This window comes from Taudactylus pleione, unplaced genomic scaffold (assembly GCF_031769625.1).
Source record: "Taudactylus pleione unplaced genomic scaffold, aTauple2 ptg000007l, whole genome shotgun sequence".
In the NCBI taxonomy this organism is placed as follows: Eukaryota; Metazoa; Chordata; class Amphibia; order Anura; family Myobatrachidae; genus Taudactylus; species Taudactylus pleione.
Window position 1 is genome coordinate 22,803,378 of NW_028284410.1, and position 13,446 is coordinate 22,816,823.

Here is a 13,446-nt window from a genome sequence, read left to right on the forward strand (position 1 = left end):
ATAGGATTTCCTTCTCTTCAAATCAAGGGGGTAACGTCGGCGTATCTAAATATACTTTGGGGTAAACGGTAAAAAGTTCCCTGACCCCTGGTTTAAGACACATGGAGAGAACGCACTTCAAATATGTCCAAGAATGCACATGTTGTATGTATATGCCTACTGATACTGATTGGTTGACAGATAGTGGCCAGGCACAAAAAATTTGCACAACGCTGTATGTTTTAACACTGTTTACCTGTATTAATACATACACCAGAGGTTCCCAAATTATGCCATTACAGTCCAGGTTCTAAGGATATCCATGCGTGAGCCCAGATTTTAAATCAAGTTGACTGCGGCACCAAGTCACTTGTGCTCATACACTGACAGCCTTAATACCTGGACTGTAATGTAACTGTCCTACACAAGAATATATAAAACATTACACAAACTCAAAGTAGAATGCGGAAAATGTCACCTTATGCCACAAAACATGCTGAACACGCTAGTTATGCAATACAAAAATATATGAATGAGGCAGAGCTTTGTTGTGAGAATTGGCCATACATGGATATCTAATTATTTCCCCACACGTGGGAGACTGGCAGAGAAGGAGACCTACAACCATCTTGTCCAAAAATCAGAATTCATTAAGGTCAAAAATCAGTCACTTCGGATTTCTTCGAAGAGAAAAATCTCAGACTGACCCCCACCAGGACTAAACTCTTCATCTAGGCCCCACAAAGAGGTACACTTTAAATTCTTCACTAAACTAATTACCGATTTAGTCTGTCTGAACCCAGGCTGGCTCCTCAAAGGTTAGAAAGTGACCCCTCTAATCCTTATTTGAAGTACTTTTGAAAAGGGAGACAGGAGAGAAGGAACAGCTATGCTAAAACCCGTGTGTCATTTGTTCTGCAAAGTGAATGAATGCTGCAATGGACTGGTTCTGCCAGATCTGATGTGCTACCCACAAGCATTTGGGGCAGCCAGCCTTCAGATATACACGCCGTATGCAAATAAAAAACAAGAGATATGGTAAGAACTTACCTTTGTTATCTCTGTTTCTACGAAGTCCATAGGGTCCACAGGGTTGACCTTGGGGTATAGCTGGATCTATGGGCACCACGCAGTTAAAGCTTTAGCTGCTCCCAGGATGCACTTGGGTCCGTCCTCCTCTATACCCCGCCCCCGGCCACAGCACCTCAGTTGGTAAGCAGCCAAGGCCGGAGGAAGAGACTAAACAGAGAGAAGGAAGACTGGAACACACAAGAAACCATACTCACAGAAATGGGAGACGGAAAACCGGTGACCAGCCACACAGCCCATTTGAAGCCAGGTGCGTCAGGGCGGGCGCCCTGTGGACCCTATGGACTTCGTAGAAACAGAGATAACAAAGGTAAGTTCTTACCATATCTCGTTTTCTACTTCAGGGTCCATAGGGGGTCCACAGGGTTGACCTTGGGGATGTCCCAAAGCAGTACAACTAAGGGCGGGGACGCTCCTGTGCTGAAAGGAGTACCCGGCGCCCAAAGGATGCATCCTGAGAGGCGAAGGTGTCAAACGCATAGAACCTCAAAAACGTTTGAATTGAAGACCAAGTGGCCGCCTTACACAGCTGAACAGCAGAAGCACCACGTCTAGCAGCCCAAGAGGGACCCACAGAACGAGTGGAATGAGCCTTAACAGAGGCTGGCACAGGTAAGCCCTCCTGTGCATAAGCCTCACAAATAACAGAACGAAGCCAACGGGCTAACGTTTGTTTGTTGGCAGGTCAACCCCTCTTGTGAAAACCAAAGAGGATAAACAAGGAATCAGACTTCCTAACCGAAGCCGTCCGGTCTACATAAATTCTAAGCGCCCGGACCACATCTAAGGAAGTCTCACCAGCTGAAAGATCAGGGGACTGAAAAGCTGGCACAACAAGTTCCTGATTAATGTGGAACTTCGAGACCACTTTGGGCAAAAACTCAGGACGAGTGCGGAGCACCGCTCTGTCCTGGTGAAAAATCAGGAAAGGAGGGCGACAGGAAAGCGCCCCCAATTCAGACACCCTCCTGGCCGAAGCAATTGCCAGGAGAAAAACAGTCTTAAATGTCAGCCACTTGAGCTCCACCGCCTCAAGAGGCTCAAACGGAGGACCCTGCAGGACCCGTAGCACCACCGCCAAGTCCCAAGGAGCCACAGGAGGCACAAAGGGAGGCTGGATCCTGAGAACACCTTGGAAAAAGGTGTGAACGTCTGGTAGTATTGCAATCCGCCGTTGAAACCACACGGACAAGGCGGACACATGAACCTTCAGAGATGCAAGGCGTAAGCCGAGATCCAATCCTGACTGAAGAAATTCCAAGATCCTAGAAACTCGGAACACCTGAGGATCATAATGTCTGGACTCACACCACTGAAAGTAAGTGTGCCACACTGTGTGATAAATCCGTGCTGAAGCAGGCTTGCGTGCCCTGAGCATGGTACCAATAACCGAACTAGAGAAGCCCCGAGACCTCAAGACGGCTGTCTCAAGAGCCACGCCGTGAAAGACAGCCGACCCAGATCCGGGTAAAGGCAGGGCCCCTGAGACAACAGGTCCCGACGCTGAGGAAGAAGGTACGGAGCGTCGATGGAGAGGCTCCTGAGATCGGAGTACCAAGGACGTCTGGGCCACGCCGGAGCTACCAGCACGAGCATGCCGCCGTCCTGCTTGAATTTCCGCAGAACCCGAGGAAGCAGGGATATCGGAGGAAACAGATACGCCAGGTGAAACGTCCATTTGAACCGAAAGCGCGTCCACCAGACTTGCGCCTGCGTCTCTTGTCCTTGACCCGTAAACGAGCAACTTGTGATTGTGACGGGAGGCCATCAAGTCCAGCTCCGGCAGTCCCCACCTGTCCACGAGTAGCTGAAACACCTCTGGGTGAAGCGACCATTCCCCGGGATGCACGTCGTGACGGCTGAGGAAGTCCGCCTCCCAATTGAGGACTCCGGGGATGAAGACCGCCGAGATCGCTGGAATGTGACCCTCCGCCCAAGTCAGGATAAGAGACACCTCCAACATCGCTGCCTGACTGCGAGTTCCGCCTTGGTGGTTGATATACGCCACCGTGGTGGCGTTGTCGGACTGCACCTGTACCGCCCTTCCGTGAAGAGCGGGGACGGACGACTGCAGGGCCCTGTATACTGCCCGCAGTTCCAGGATGTTGATGGGGAGAAGTGCTTCTTCCGCTGACCAACGACCCTGAAGCGACAAAGAGCCGGTCACTGCCCCCCAACCCCGGAGACTGGCATCCGTCGTGAGCAGGACCCAGTCCGGGATCCAAAATGGGCGCCCCTCGACCAGATGAGCTGTCTGAAGCCACCAAGCCAAAGATTGCCGAACGTCCGGAGACAACACCAGCACCTGAGAGCGGATCCGGTGAGGTAACCCGTTCCATTCTGATAGAATCAGCCCCTGCAGGGGCTGGGAATGGAACTGGGCAAATTCCACCATGTCGAATGTCAACACCATGGACCCCAGAACTCTCATAGCCGAATGGACCGACAGGCGGCAACGGCTCAGGCAACTGCGTATCCGCAGCTGTAGGGAGGCGACCTTCTCCGGAGTCAGGAAGATCCTTTGCTGACGCGAATCCAGCAGGGCTCCCAAATGAACCATCCGCTGTGATGGAATCAGGGAGGACTTTTTCCAATTTATCAACCACCCGTGTGCTTGCAGGCAAGCGATCGTCAGGTGGAAATGTTGAAGCAGTACCTCCGGGGAGCTCGCCAGCAACAGGAGGTCGTCCAGATACGGCAGCAGCGGTACATTCTGGTTCCGAAGATGTGCGGCCATGACCGCCATAATCTTCGTGAACACCCTCGGTGCCGTGGAGAGACCAAAGGGTAGCGCCCGGAACTGATAGTGGTGTTGAAGGATAGCGAACCTCAGATACCGCTGGTGTGAAGATGCTATTGGAACATGGAGGTAGGCGTCCTGGATGTCCAGGGACACCATGTAATCCCCCGGTTCCATCGCCAGAATGATGGAACGTAACGTTTCCATCCTGAACTTGGGAACTCTGAGGAATTTGTTCAGAGACTTCAAGTTGAGGATAGGGCGATGAGAACCATTGGGTTTCTGCACCAGAAACAGAGACGAATAATACCCCGTCCCTCGTTGTGATAGAGGAACGGGAACAATGACCTCTGCTTTCAGCAAGGACTCTATAGCCTCCTGAACCTGTAACGCCTTGGTCTTGTCCTGAGAAGGACTTGTGCAGAAAAACTGGTGGGGTGGTCTGTGCCGAAAAGACAGGGCGTACCCCTGGGAGACCACTTCTCGAACCCAGGCATCCGTGGTGGTATTGTGCCAGCACTGGGCAAATAGAAGAAGTCGGCCTCCCACTCTGAGGTCCCCCAGAGGGAGGCCCGTCCCATCAGGCCGCAGGTTTATCTTCCTGCTTGGAAGAAGGGCGCCGAGCACTCCAGGCTTGCTTCTTGGGTTTAGAGGCAGTCTTACTCGCAGACTGTCTCGGGAAGGACTGACCTTTCGCCTTACCCTGAACCCGAAAGGAACGAAAAGCCGAACTCCGAACCTTAGCAGGCAGTGCCGCCGAAGGGAGGAAGGCCGACTTGGATTTAGCCAGGGTGTCCACTATTTTGTCCAAGTCCGGACCAAATAGTAATTCCCCATTGAAAGGTAAGGCCTCCAGACCTTTCTTTGAATCAGAGTCCGCTCTCCAGGACCGCAACCATAAGGATCGGCGGGCAGACACCGCTGCAACCGATACCCGCGAGGTCAGCAGACTAGCATCTGAAGAAGCTTCTCCAATGTAAGAAGCAGCGTCCCTCATTTGTCCCAACAACGCCCGCTGGACATCCGGAGCGTCGTCCGAGAAGGTATCTTCCAATGCATTGGCCCACCCCTCAATGGCCTTGGCCACCCAGGAGATGGCCATGGACGGTCGGGCCACCGCCCCGGAGAGGGAGTAAATAGACTTTAAGCAAGTCTCAACTTTCCTGTCCGTGGGATCCTTCAGCGAGGATATCGACGGTAATGGTAAGGTGGCGCCCCGAGTTAAACGGGTGACATGGGAATCCACCGCCGGTGGAGTTTCCCATTTTTTACAATGTGCCTCAGGGAAGGGGTAATTAGAAGCCAACCGCTTCTGAGTAAGGAATCTCTTACTGGGCGCCTGCCAAGCTACCGCCATATGATCCGTCAACTGATCCGACAGGGGAAACACCGCAGAAGCCACCTTAGGTTTTTTTGAAACTAGGAAACTTTGACTTAGGAACCGGTGCCTCATCCTCTATAAGAAGAATAGCTCGCACCGCCCTAACTAGTGCTCGCACATTAATGGACGACTTGGTATCCATTTCCTGGACCGAGGCGTCCGAGTCAGTGTCATCAGGGACCTCCCCATCATCTGAGGAACCCTCTGAGTCCGATACCTGAGCAGCCCGTGTCATGAGTGGGCGTTTTGAAATCCTAGAAGGCATGTCAGTCTGCAACATTGACTGAAAAGCCGAGGAAGCGGCCGCCAAATTTTGCACGGAGTTGGAGAGCGCATCCACCCATGGTGGAGGAGTCGCCATAGGGGCCTGAAAAGGTACCACAGGCTGCTGCGGCACAGGGGAAGCCTGTATATACATAGGCAACCGCGCATAGGGACCTACTGATTGAGACCCAGGAGGACTCCGCAATAACTGCGGGACACCCGGGGAATGGGGGATGGTCGGCTGGGGCAACGCCCTAGTAGGGAGAGCAGTCGGGACCGACAGACGGTCCGCAATAGACACCAGCACTTGAGAAAACATCTCCCACGGTGGTTCCTGCGCCAGAGAAGGTCTGGATGGGCCAGGAGCCACCTGGCATCGACTACACAGGCCATCCTGTGACAAATCCTCCCTATCTACTCCTGCAGAACAGCGTCCGCAGGAGGCCAACACCGGAGCCACTGAGCGCTCAACCTCCTCGTCTGACATGACAGAATATATTATATAGTCAAAAAATATATCTGGCAACAGGGCAGAAGAAAACGCACTCACCGGTGTGCTAAACAACAGCCCACAATACGGCACTGTGTAGCACACAACTGTATGTGACGGACCTCACAAATACGTGATTTATATAGGTGAGGTCTGCAGAAACGCCCCTCCTCCACACACCTGTAGGGCTTGTAGGAGAAGTAAAGGGATAGGTATAAGCTGACAGTAAGCGAAAAATAAGCACAGACAGGCAGCACTAGCAAAAGTCACATACCATGCAGGAAGATATACTCACTGCACCTTTACACTACAATCAACCTGCCCAGATTCAGTGTCTGGGAGGGCTATAGTGCTGTGTACACAGTCCTTATATCGGGGGAGAGGTACACAGGGGGACCGGTCCGCGTGCTCCCTGAAGATCTGCGCTGCCACTTGTAGAAAATGGCCGCTGGAGACCTCAGAGGAGGAGTGGCCGAGTATCTGCAGCTCAGCGACGCCAGACTCCGTGTTGAAAGGCGCGCTGAGCTGAGGAGCCGCTGACAGGGAAGGCTTCCTCCCCTGGCTAGCATATTAACCCCAGGGCTTGCCGGCATCCCGCTTGCCATATATCCCTGGTGGTCTAGTGGTCCCACGGGTTATTCCTCCTCAGAGGGGGAGCCCGCCGCCACCGCTAGCGGCCCCCGGTCTGTCCCCTAGGACCGGGGGCAAAGGACTGCATGTGCAGGCAATACCCGCGAGCCGCTGCTATTCGGCGACTCGCGGCTTACCTTGTCCCCGGCGACTCCGGCAGCAGTCCAGGGAGGGACCCAGAGTCCGGCTAGTACGGACTCTGGCCTCCCGCCGCGATCCCCAGTGCAGTACTGGCGTCGCGGCGCCAGCGGGGAAGGAGAGCGGCAGCGTGGGCGTCTGCATAGACAGCCCGTCGCTGCCACACTAGAGCCTCGGTTTTAAAATAAAAATCTAACAGGCTTTTTTTTTTTTTTAAATAAAAATAGAAAGCTTTTGGGGGCTGCTCCTGCAGCCCCCCTGCGCAGGTGACCCGACTCCGGCCGGGCACCAACTCAAACTGAGGTGCTGTGGCCGGGGGCGGGGTATAGAGGAGGACGGACCCAAGTGCATCCTGGGAGCAGCTAAAGCTTTAACTGCGTGGTGCCCATGGATCCAGATCCAGCTATACCCCCCCAAGGTCAACCCTGTGGACCCCCTATGGACCCTGAAGTAGAAATGAAATGCACAACCCACACAACAACCCTACTGGATTATTATTCCCTAGTGAGGGATACTGGTGGCATGCACGGTTGCTGCTGCATAATGTGTCTCAAACTTATTTCTCCAAGCCATAATTCAGCATCTCCTCAGTCCACCCCTAGCAACCTAAACATCCTGAATTACTGTAGCTGCTGTCTTGTAGTGAAAATTAAATGAAAATACAGGGGAGATGATTTTTCAAAGCTTGGAGAGATAATATACCAACCAGTCTAGAAAAATGATAGTTAGAAGCTGGTACTTTATCTCTCTCCAAGATTTAATATATTTCTTCATACATTTTGCTGCTATAAGTAGCACTGTGCTAAAGCACCCTGCTTTGAATATTTAATAATTTCCAGTCTTGTTTTATTATTTTGCTACCAATATGAACTATCGTATTGTCATGAGGGACCAACTTACCAGAATCGGATACATCTCTTTTGCGTGGCTTTGGAGGTGGTGATGGGGTCTTCCGCTTTTCTAGAATTGAGTGTTTTGGTGCTGAAATTATTCAAATGCATGAATTCAAAAAGGAGGACACTAAAATATATAAAATTGGTCTAGTGAAGAACAAAAGAAAGAAAAATAATTTTATCTAAATAATTAGCGATTACCTGGAACCCGAATAGGGGAAATGGATCCTCTAATCTTTCTTGGACGAGAAGACTGCTGTGGTGATGGAGAACGTCTTTTTGGAGGTGGGCTTGGGGGAGGAGACTGCCTAAATCGCCTTCGTGGTGGGCTTGCAGATGGGGAGGAGCGACGAGGCTTGCGTGGTGGACTGGAAGAGATTCTTTTAGGTTGCTTCTTAGGGGGTGGTGGTGGTGATCGCGAAGAGGAAGAGGAGCTGCTGCTTCCAGACAAAGATGCTGAAGAATGTCTTCTCCTGTGTATTGAAAATAATTTAGAGACCTCAAATTTTGATGCACATAATTGCACAATACATTGTCTCAGTTTCCACACAGGACACTGGAGTATATACAATGGGTATAAACGAGTGATGAGTGGAGCCTGGGACTTTAAATTTCTTTAGAAGTGTAGTTGGCTCCTCCCCCTCTATACCCCACCTGACCTAAGTTAAGATTAACCAAGCCCGAATGGAGACGGAGAGCATAAACCACAGAGGTAGGAACAAGGAGGAGGAACCAACTAAGAAGTCAAAGACTGAAACCAAAGACTCGCTGCAGACAACAAAGATGCAGCAAAAAACTTGCCAAACAAAGCAGCAAGGAGCAGCGCTGGGAGGGCGTCCAGTGTCCCCTATGGAATTGGAGACAAGGATTTGTCGGTAAGTACCAAAATCCTATTATCTCAATAATCAACTAGAGGACACTGGAGTACATACAATGGGGACGTCCCAAAGCTGACCTCCTGGGTGGGAAGGCGCTGACAAACTTGCAGAACCCAGCGACCAACAGAAAATAAGGGTCACCAGAGAACAAATGGGAAAACCTAGCAAGGTATGAACTGGACTTAACAGCCGTTTGGCAAGCTAAGAAATGCTTTGCTAGACCACAACGGAGAACCCCACTAAACAGTGTATTGAGAGATCAACAAGAATTTGTTGGAGCATGGCAGAAACATTAGAACAAGACTGAAGAAAAAACGTAACCACATCCAGAGATGATGCAGACCAAAGAGGCAACACAAAGATGACCATCATGGAAGGTTGATACCACTATGATTATCTTGAAAGGCCAATACCACCATCTTCAAAAGAGTTTGGCAATGAAAACAAACTAGGGAGAGGGATTGGACAGAGCTGCAATCCCTGACCCTACCGAGTGACGGCCATGGCCAACTGCAGAACAGTCGTCCAGGACTATATTTGAGGTCGACCTAGGCTACGAGCTCAAAGCCATCCGTATGTAGGAAAAATGAAAAAAAGATTGGCTGCCCTAGGAAAACACCACCAAGGGAGAGTCCATAAGACAGGAGAAAGCACCAAGGTGACTGGACTTAATCAGACTCCCAGCAGAGTTTGTAGATAAGGTTGCTGGGCAACTGATGCAGAAAATAATAATCTGCACCCTCCGCTAGCCAAAGACCAGCTTTCACACCTACCTGGATGAATGACATGGCCAGGTAAGCCGGAACAAAAAAAGGTATAGAAATAACAGGGAGAGTACACAAAGTAACAGAAAACAACCAAAGTGATGGAAGGATGCCGTTTATGCCGGCTACCTGGCAAACCAAGCAGGAAAACAGATTACGGGCCATCTTAGCATCTCAGGACCACGGCTGTAACAGCCACACCGCTAGAATGCTTCCTTAGCACACTGCGCTATCTTAATACAGCCTATTGCTCTGTACTAGAAAATAGCAGCCATCCCAATTGTAGGAGCGCGGCTACATTACGAGGTGTTACCTCAACCTGGGATTCTGGTATGGCCGGGTCCCTGCGGAGCTTCTTGCTGCAGTCTGAAGTCCCCTCCAGAACATAGGAGCAGTGGTACATGAGTTGCCATGCTGCCACTAAGCCCTACCCCTAAGCCCTGGCAACCGACATCTGCTAACACTATGCTCACGCTTGCTGCGAGTCTAGTAGACAATTCTACAGCGTGCCTAGGAGCACAGCGGCGACCCTGATGCAACCTGCCTGTAAGGAGACCACTATATATGCCCTAGTAGTTGTGGGGGAAAGACAAGGATAGTAGTGGCAGCTCTGGAGATTTGCAAGCCTTGTTAAAAATCCCTGTCACTGTTGTGCTGGGGCTCCATGACTTTGTATAACACCCAGTTCCCCTGGTAAGCAAGGGAAGATGAGTATACTTACCGCTGCTAGCAAGCCAGTGCGTGGTAGGCACACACTTTTCCAATGACCCAGTGGCCAGTGATACCGGATACTAGCCACATTAAGCTGTGGAAGTCCCTCCGGTGGCTCCCACGTTGCAAGCAGACTGTTGAAACCTTGATCGAAGTCAAAGCAAAGAAAAAAGTAAAAAATGGCTGGAGCCAGTCCTAAAAGCACCTGCCTCCCTCGAGGCAGTAATCTAAAACTGAGGTCGGACGGGGTATTGAGGGGGGTAGCCAACTACGCTTCTAAAGAAATTTAAAGTCCCAGGCTCCACTCATCACCTGTCTATACCCATTGTATATATTCCAATTTCCTCTAGTGGATGAAGGAGAAATTACCTCACCATAAGTATGCATGTTAAGGTGCCTACACGCTGAGCTATATTTTACACGATTTGTCCAATTCAGACGCATTGTGGTGACAAAACGTGTAAAATAAGCCCAAATCGTGAGTGTCCACTCATGATCACGATGCGCGTCCCCACTGGTCGTACATTGCATCTTCAGATCTGCCAATCTGGGACACGATGCACTGGAAAAAGTTAGGAATGCACGATAGATCGTTTGTCACATTGGACACTTTTTACACCAAATCGTGTGCAGGACTGCCGGGGGAGAGTTCAAGGGAAATCGTACACAATGTCGGATAGTGAGCACATTGTCCAGTGTCCCCCTGTGGAATCGGAGAAACCAAAATCTCGTTTTCTCCTTCATCCACTAAGGGACACTAGAACTACGACATTGGGGACGTCCCAAAGCCCCCATCGTAGGAGGGAGTGCGCTGAGAAACCTGCAGGACTCTACGGCCAAAACTAGAGGCTGCAAAGGTATCTAGAGAGGACCAAGTAGCTGCCCTACACAGTTGAGAAACGGAGGCTCCCCTGTGCGCAGCCAAAGAAGTACCTACTGAGTGCGTAGGATGAGCAACAATGGAAACAGGCAGGGACAGAGAATTGGACAAATACGCCTGACAAATAGTAAGGCGAATCCATCTCACTAAGGTCTGTTTAGACACCGGCCAACTCGCTTGGCAGCGTCATAAAGGACAAAAATGAGCATCAGATTTTCAGATCCCTTCCGTGCGAGAGACAAATTCGGTGAACCCATATCACATCCAGGGAGTGAGAAGCTCCCGAAATATCCTTAAGCGCAGGAACCACAATAGGCTGATGTGAATAGCAGAAACGACCTTAGGCAAAAAAGAAGAGCAGGTACGCAGAACCGCCCGATCCTCATGAAACACCAAATGAGACCTGAAAGGGCGCTTAGTCCCGAAACTCATCTAGCTGACGCCAGCGCCAACAGGATCAGCTTCCAGGTAAGTAATTTTAAGTCAATTTTGTCCACAGGCTCAAAGAGCGCAGACTGAAGAAAAGTAAGTACATTGCTGAGTTGAGTTCCCAAGGAGAGGTAGGTGGAACAAAGGGGGCTGAACTTGAAGAAAGGTCGGAACCTCAGGAAGCAGCGCCAAAGTACGCTGAAAGAAAGCGGACAAGGCAGACACCTGCACCTTAAGGGAACCCACCCTAAGCCCAGCTTGGGAACCACAAAAAGATTGGAGTAGAATCCCAGAATCTTTTGTGAAGATGGAACAGGAACACCCAGGAGTCTGACCAAATTTCGGTCCAGATTTCTGCAAACCACAGAAGGCAAGCCCCCCACCTTGGGGTCTGAAGCCAGTCATGCTACAGGCAGGTTTGGGATCGGGACGACAGGAGCTGGCAGCCTGGCGTCCTCTGGCACAACTTTTTCTGGAAGCTGAGGAAAGCTCCCCTTGGTCTGCCTTGGAATTTTGCAGAAGTGCGAAAGGAAGGTCTTTAAAAAGGTCCACCGTGGAGTTGGCACTGAAGAAGGCAAAAATGAAATCCATTTGGCAAGCTTGGGTCCGAACAAGATGTCACACCTGTGAATGGGAGTCCTTCCACCACCTGCTTGGATCCGCATCCGCCTGCCAGGAACGTAACCACAAGGCTCGATTAGTGGCAACAGCTGAGGCTGAAATCCTGGAGCGTATCTGGCCAATATCACGGGAAGCTTCGCCCGCAGATTCCTGTATGTGTTCCGCAAGGATGATGAGTTCCGACCTGGGAGTACTGGATCTTAATCCCTCCGCTAGTTGCTCAGCCCACTTTTCTACCGCTAGTTGACTCTAGAGCCTACAAGGGCCAGTCTAAGAAGGGCACCAGCTGCCATGTAAATGGACTAGAGAATGATCTCCATCTTGCGCTCTGACCCCTCTTTCAAGGTCGTTCGTTGCACCTGGTACAGGAAGGGTAGTTTTCTTGGAAAGGCAAAGAACAAGACTCCACCGGTGGAGGATTTTCCCATCTATTTCTATTATCTGAAGGGAAAGGATACAGGGATAGAAAACTGAGGAAGATGCGATTTCTGGTCTGGAGGCTTCCAGGCTGCAGTCATCTAATTTGAGACAGGAAGAGTAACCCTGGGTTTAAGGTTCTTACCGAAAAGATCCGCATCCACGGAGTCCTGAAACTCTATCAGATACATGAAGAACCTTCCGAACGGCGAGGATCAATGCCTTCACACCCTGACGGGGCTTCTGGTTCCTGAAAACCTCCATGTCCGAGTCCTCCACCGTTTCGCCTTCCTCCTCTTTCGAGGAATTATTTGATTCTTCTTTTTCAGACTGGAGAACGGCAGGGAGGGTACGCTTCCTGGACTGTCGGCTGATGTCGACATTAGATATTCCTCTTTTAGAAGAACCCATAAGCTGAACTAGGCTATCAACAGAACGTGTTAACTCCTGAGCCCAGTCAGTGACTAAAAGGGAGGACTGAGAAGTACCAGGAGCCTCTCGTGCAGCTTCCCTATCTTTCCTGGAAGAGGCTAACTCTGATGTTAAGTCCGCCATAACCCCAGTGAAAGACTGCATCCAGTCTGGTAGAGTATTCACACCCTGTGGGCAATACAGAGCTCTGCACCACATACCTCATTTAAAAACTAGGGCTGATGGGGCATAGAGGGGGGAGGAGCTAGTCACATCTTTAGAAATTCTTAAAGTGCCAGGCTCTACTCGACCCAAGTTTATACCCAGTGTCGTAGCTCCAGTGTCCCCTAGTGGATGAAGGAGAAATTACATAATTGTACATCACAGGAAACACCCACAAACAGTGGAAGACAAGCTTTGCATCACTAGTACTACATGCCTTTTCTGTATATTAGACAGCAGTTTGAGGAAGCTTGCATTGAGCTACGTGCATGCTTTAAACCGTTTAGGGAATTTATTTGGCTATTCTAGTGTAACTACTTTTATATGATTGACACGTATCTTGATTTCAGAAAACTTGTTTTAGTCAGTAAAATAATTAATTTTTCTCAGCATATACATTGGAAGGGTGAAGCGATCTCAGTGGTTAGCATTTGGTTTGCCAGCCATTGGACAGCTCTTATTGACGAGTCCAGGTTCTCTAGAAGAGACATACTAGATTCCAGACTGTA

The 13,446-nt window shown here is 50.3% G+C and overlaps 1 protein-coding gene across 7 annotated transcripts in view; it reads right to left on the reverse strand.

The window, feature by feature from the left end:
- Nucleotides 1-13,446, reverse strand: part of SRRM1 (serine and arginine repetitive matrix 1) — an 81,460-nt gene that overhangs the window by 49,535 nt on the left and 18,479 nt on the right. For all 7 annotated transcript variants that reach the window (XM_088462536.1, XM_088462537.1, XM_088462542.1 and 4 more), the window contains 2 exons: nt 7,806-8,077; nt 7,612-7,692 (listed from right to left, as the gene is read on the reverse strand). In XM_088462536.1, coding sequence (XP_088318662.1) covers nt 7,612-7,692; nt 7,806-8,077 — 353 coding nt within the window. The remainder of the gene's footprint in view (nt 1-7,611; nt 7,693-7,805; nt 8,078-13,446) is intronic.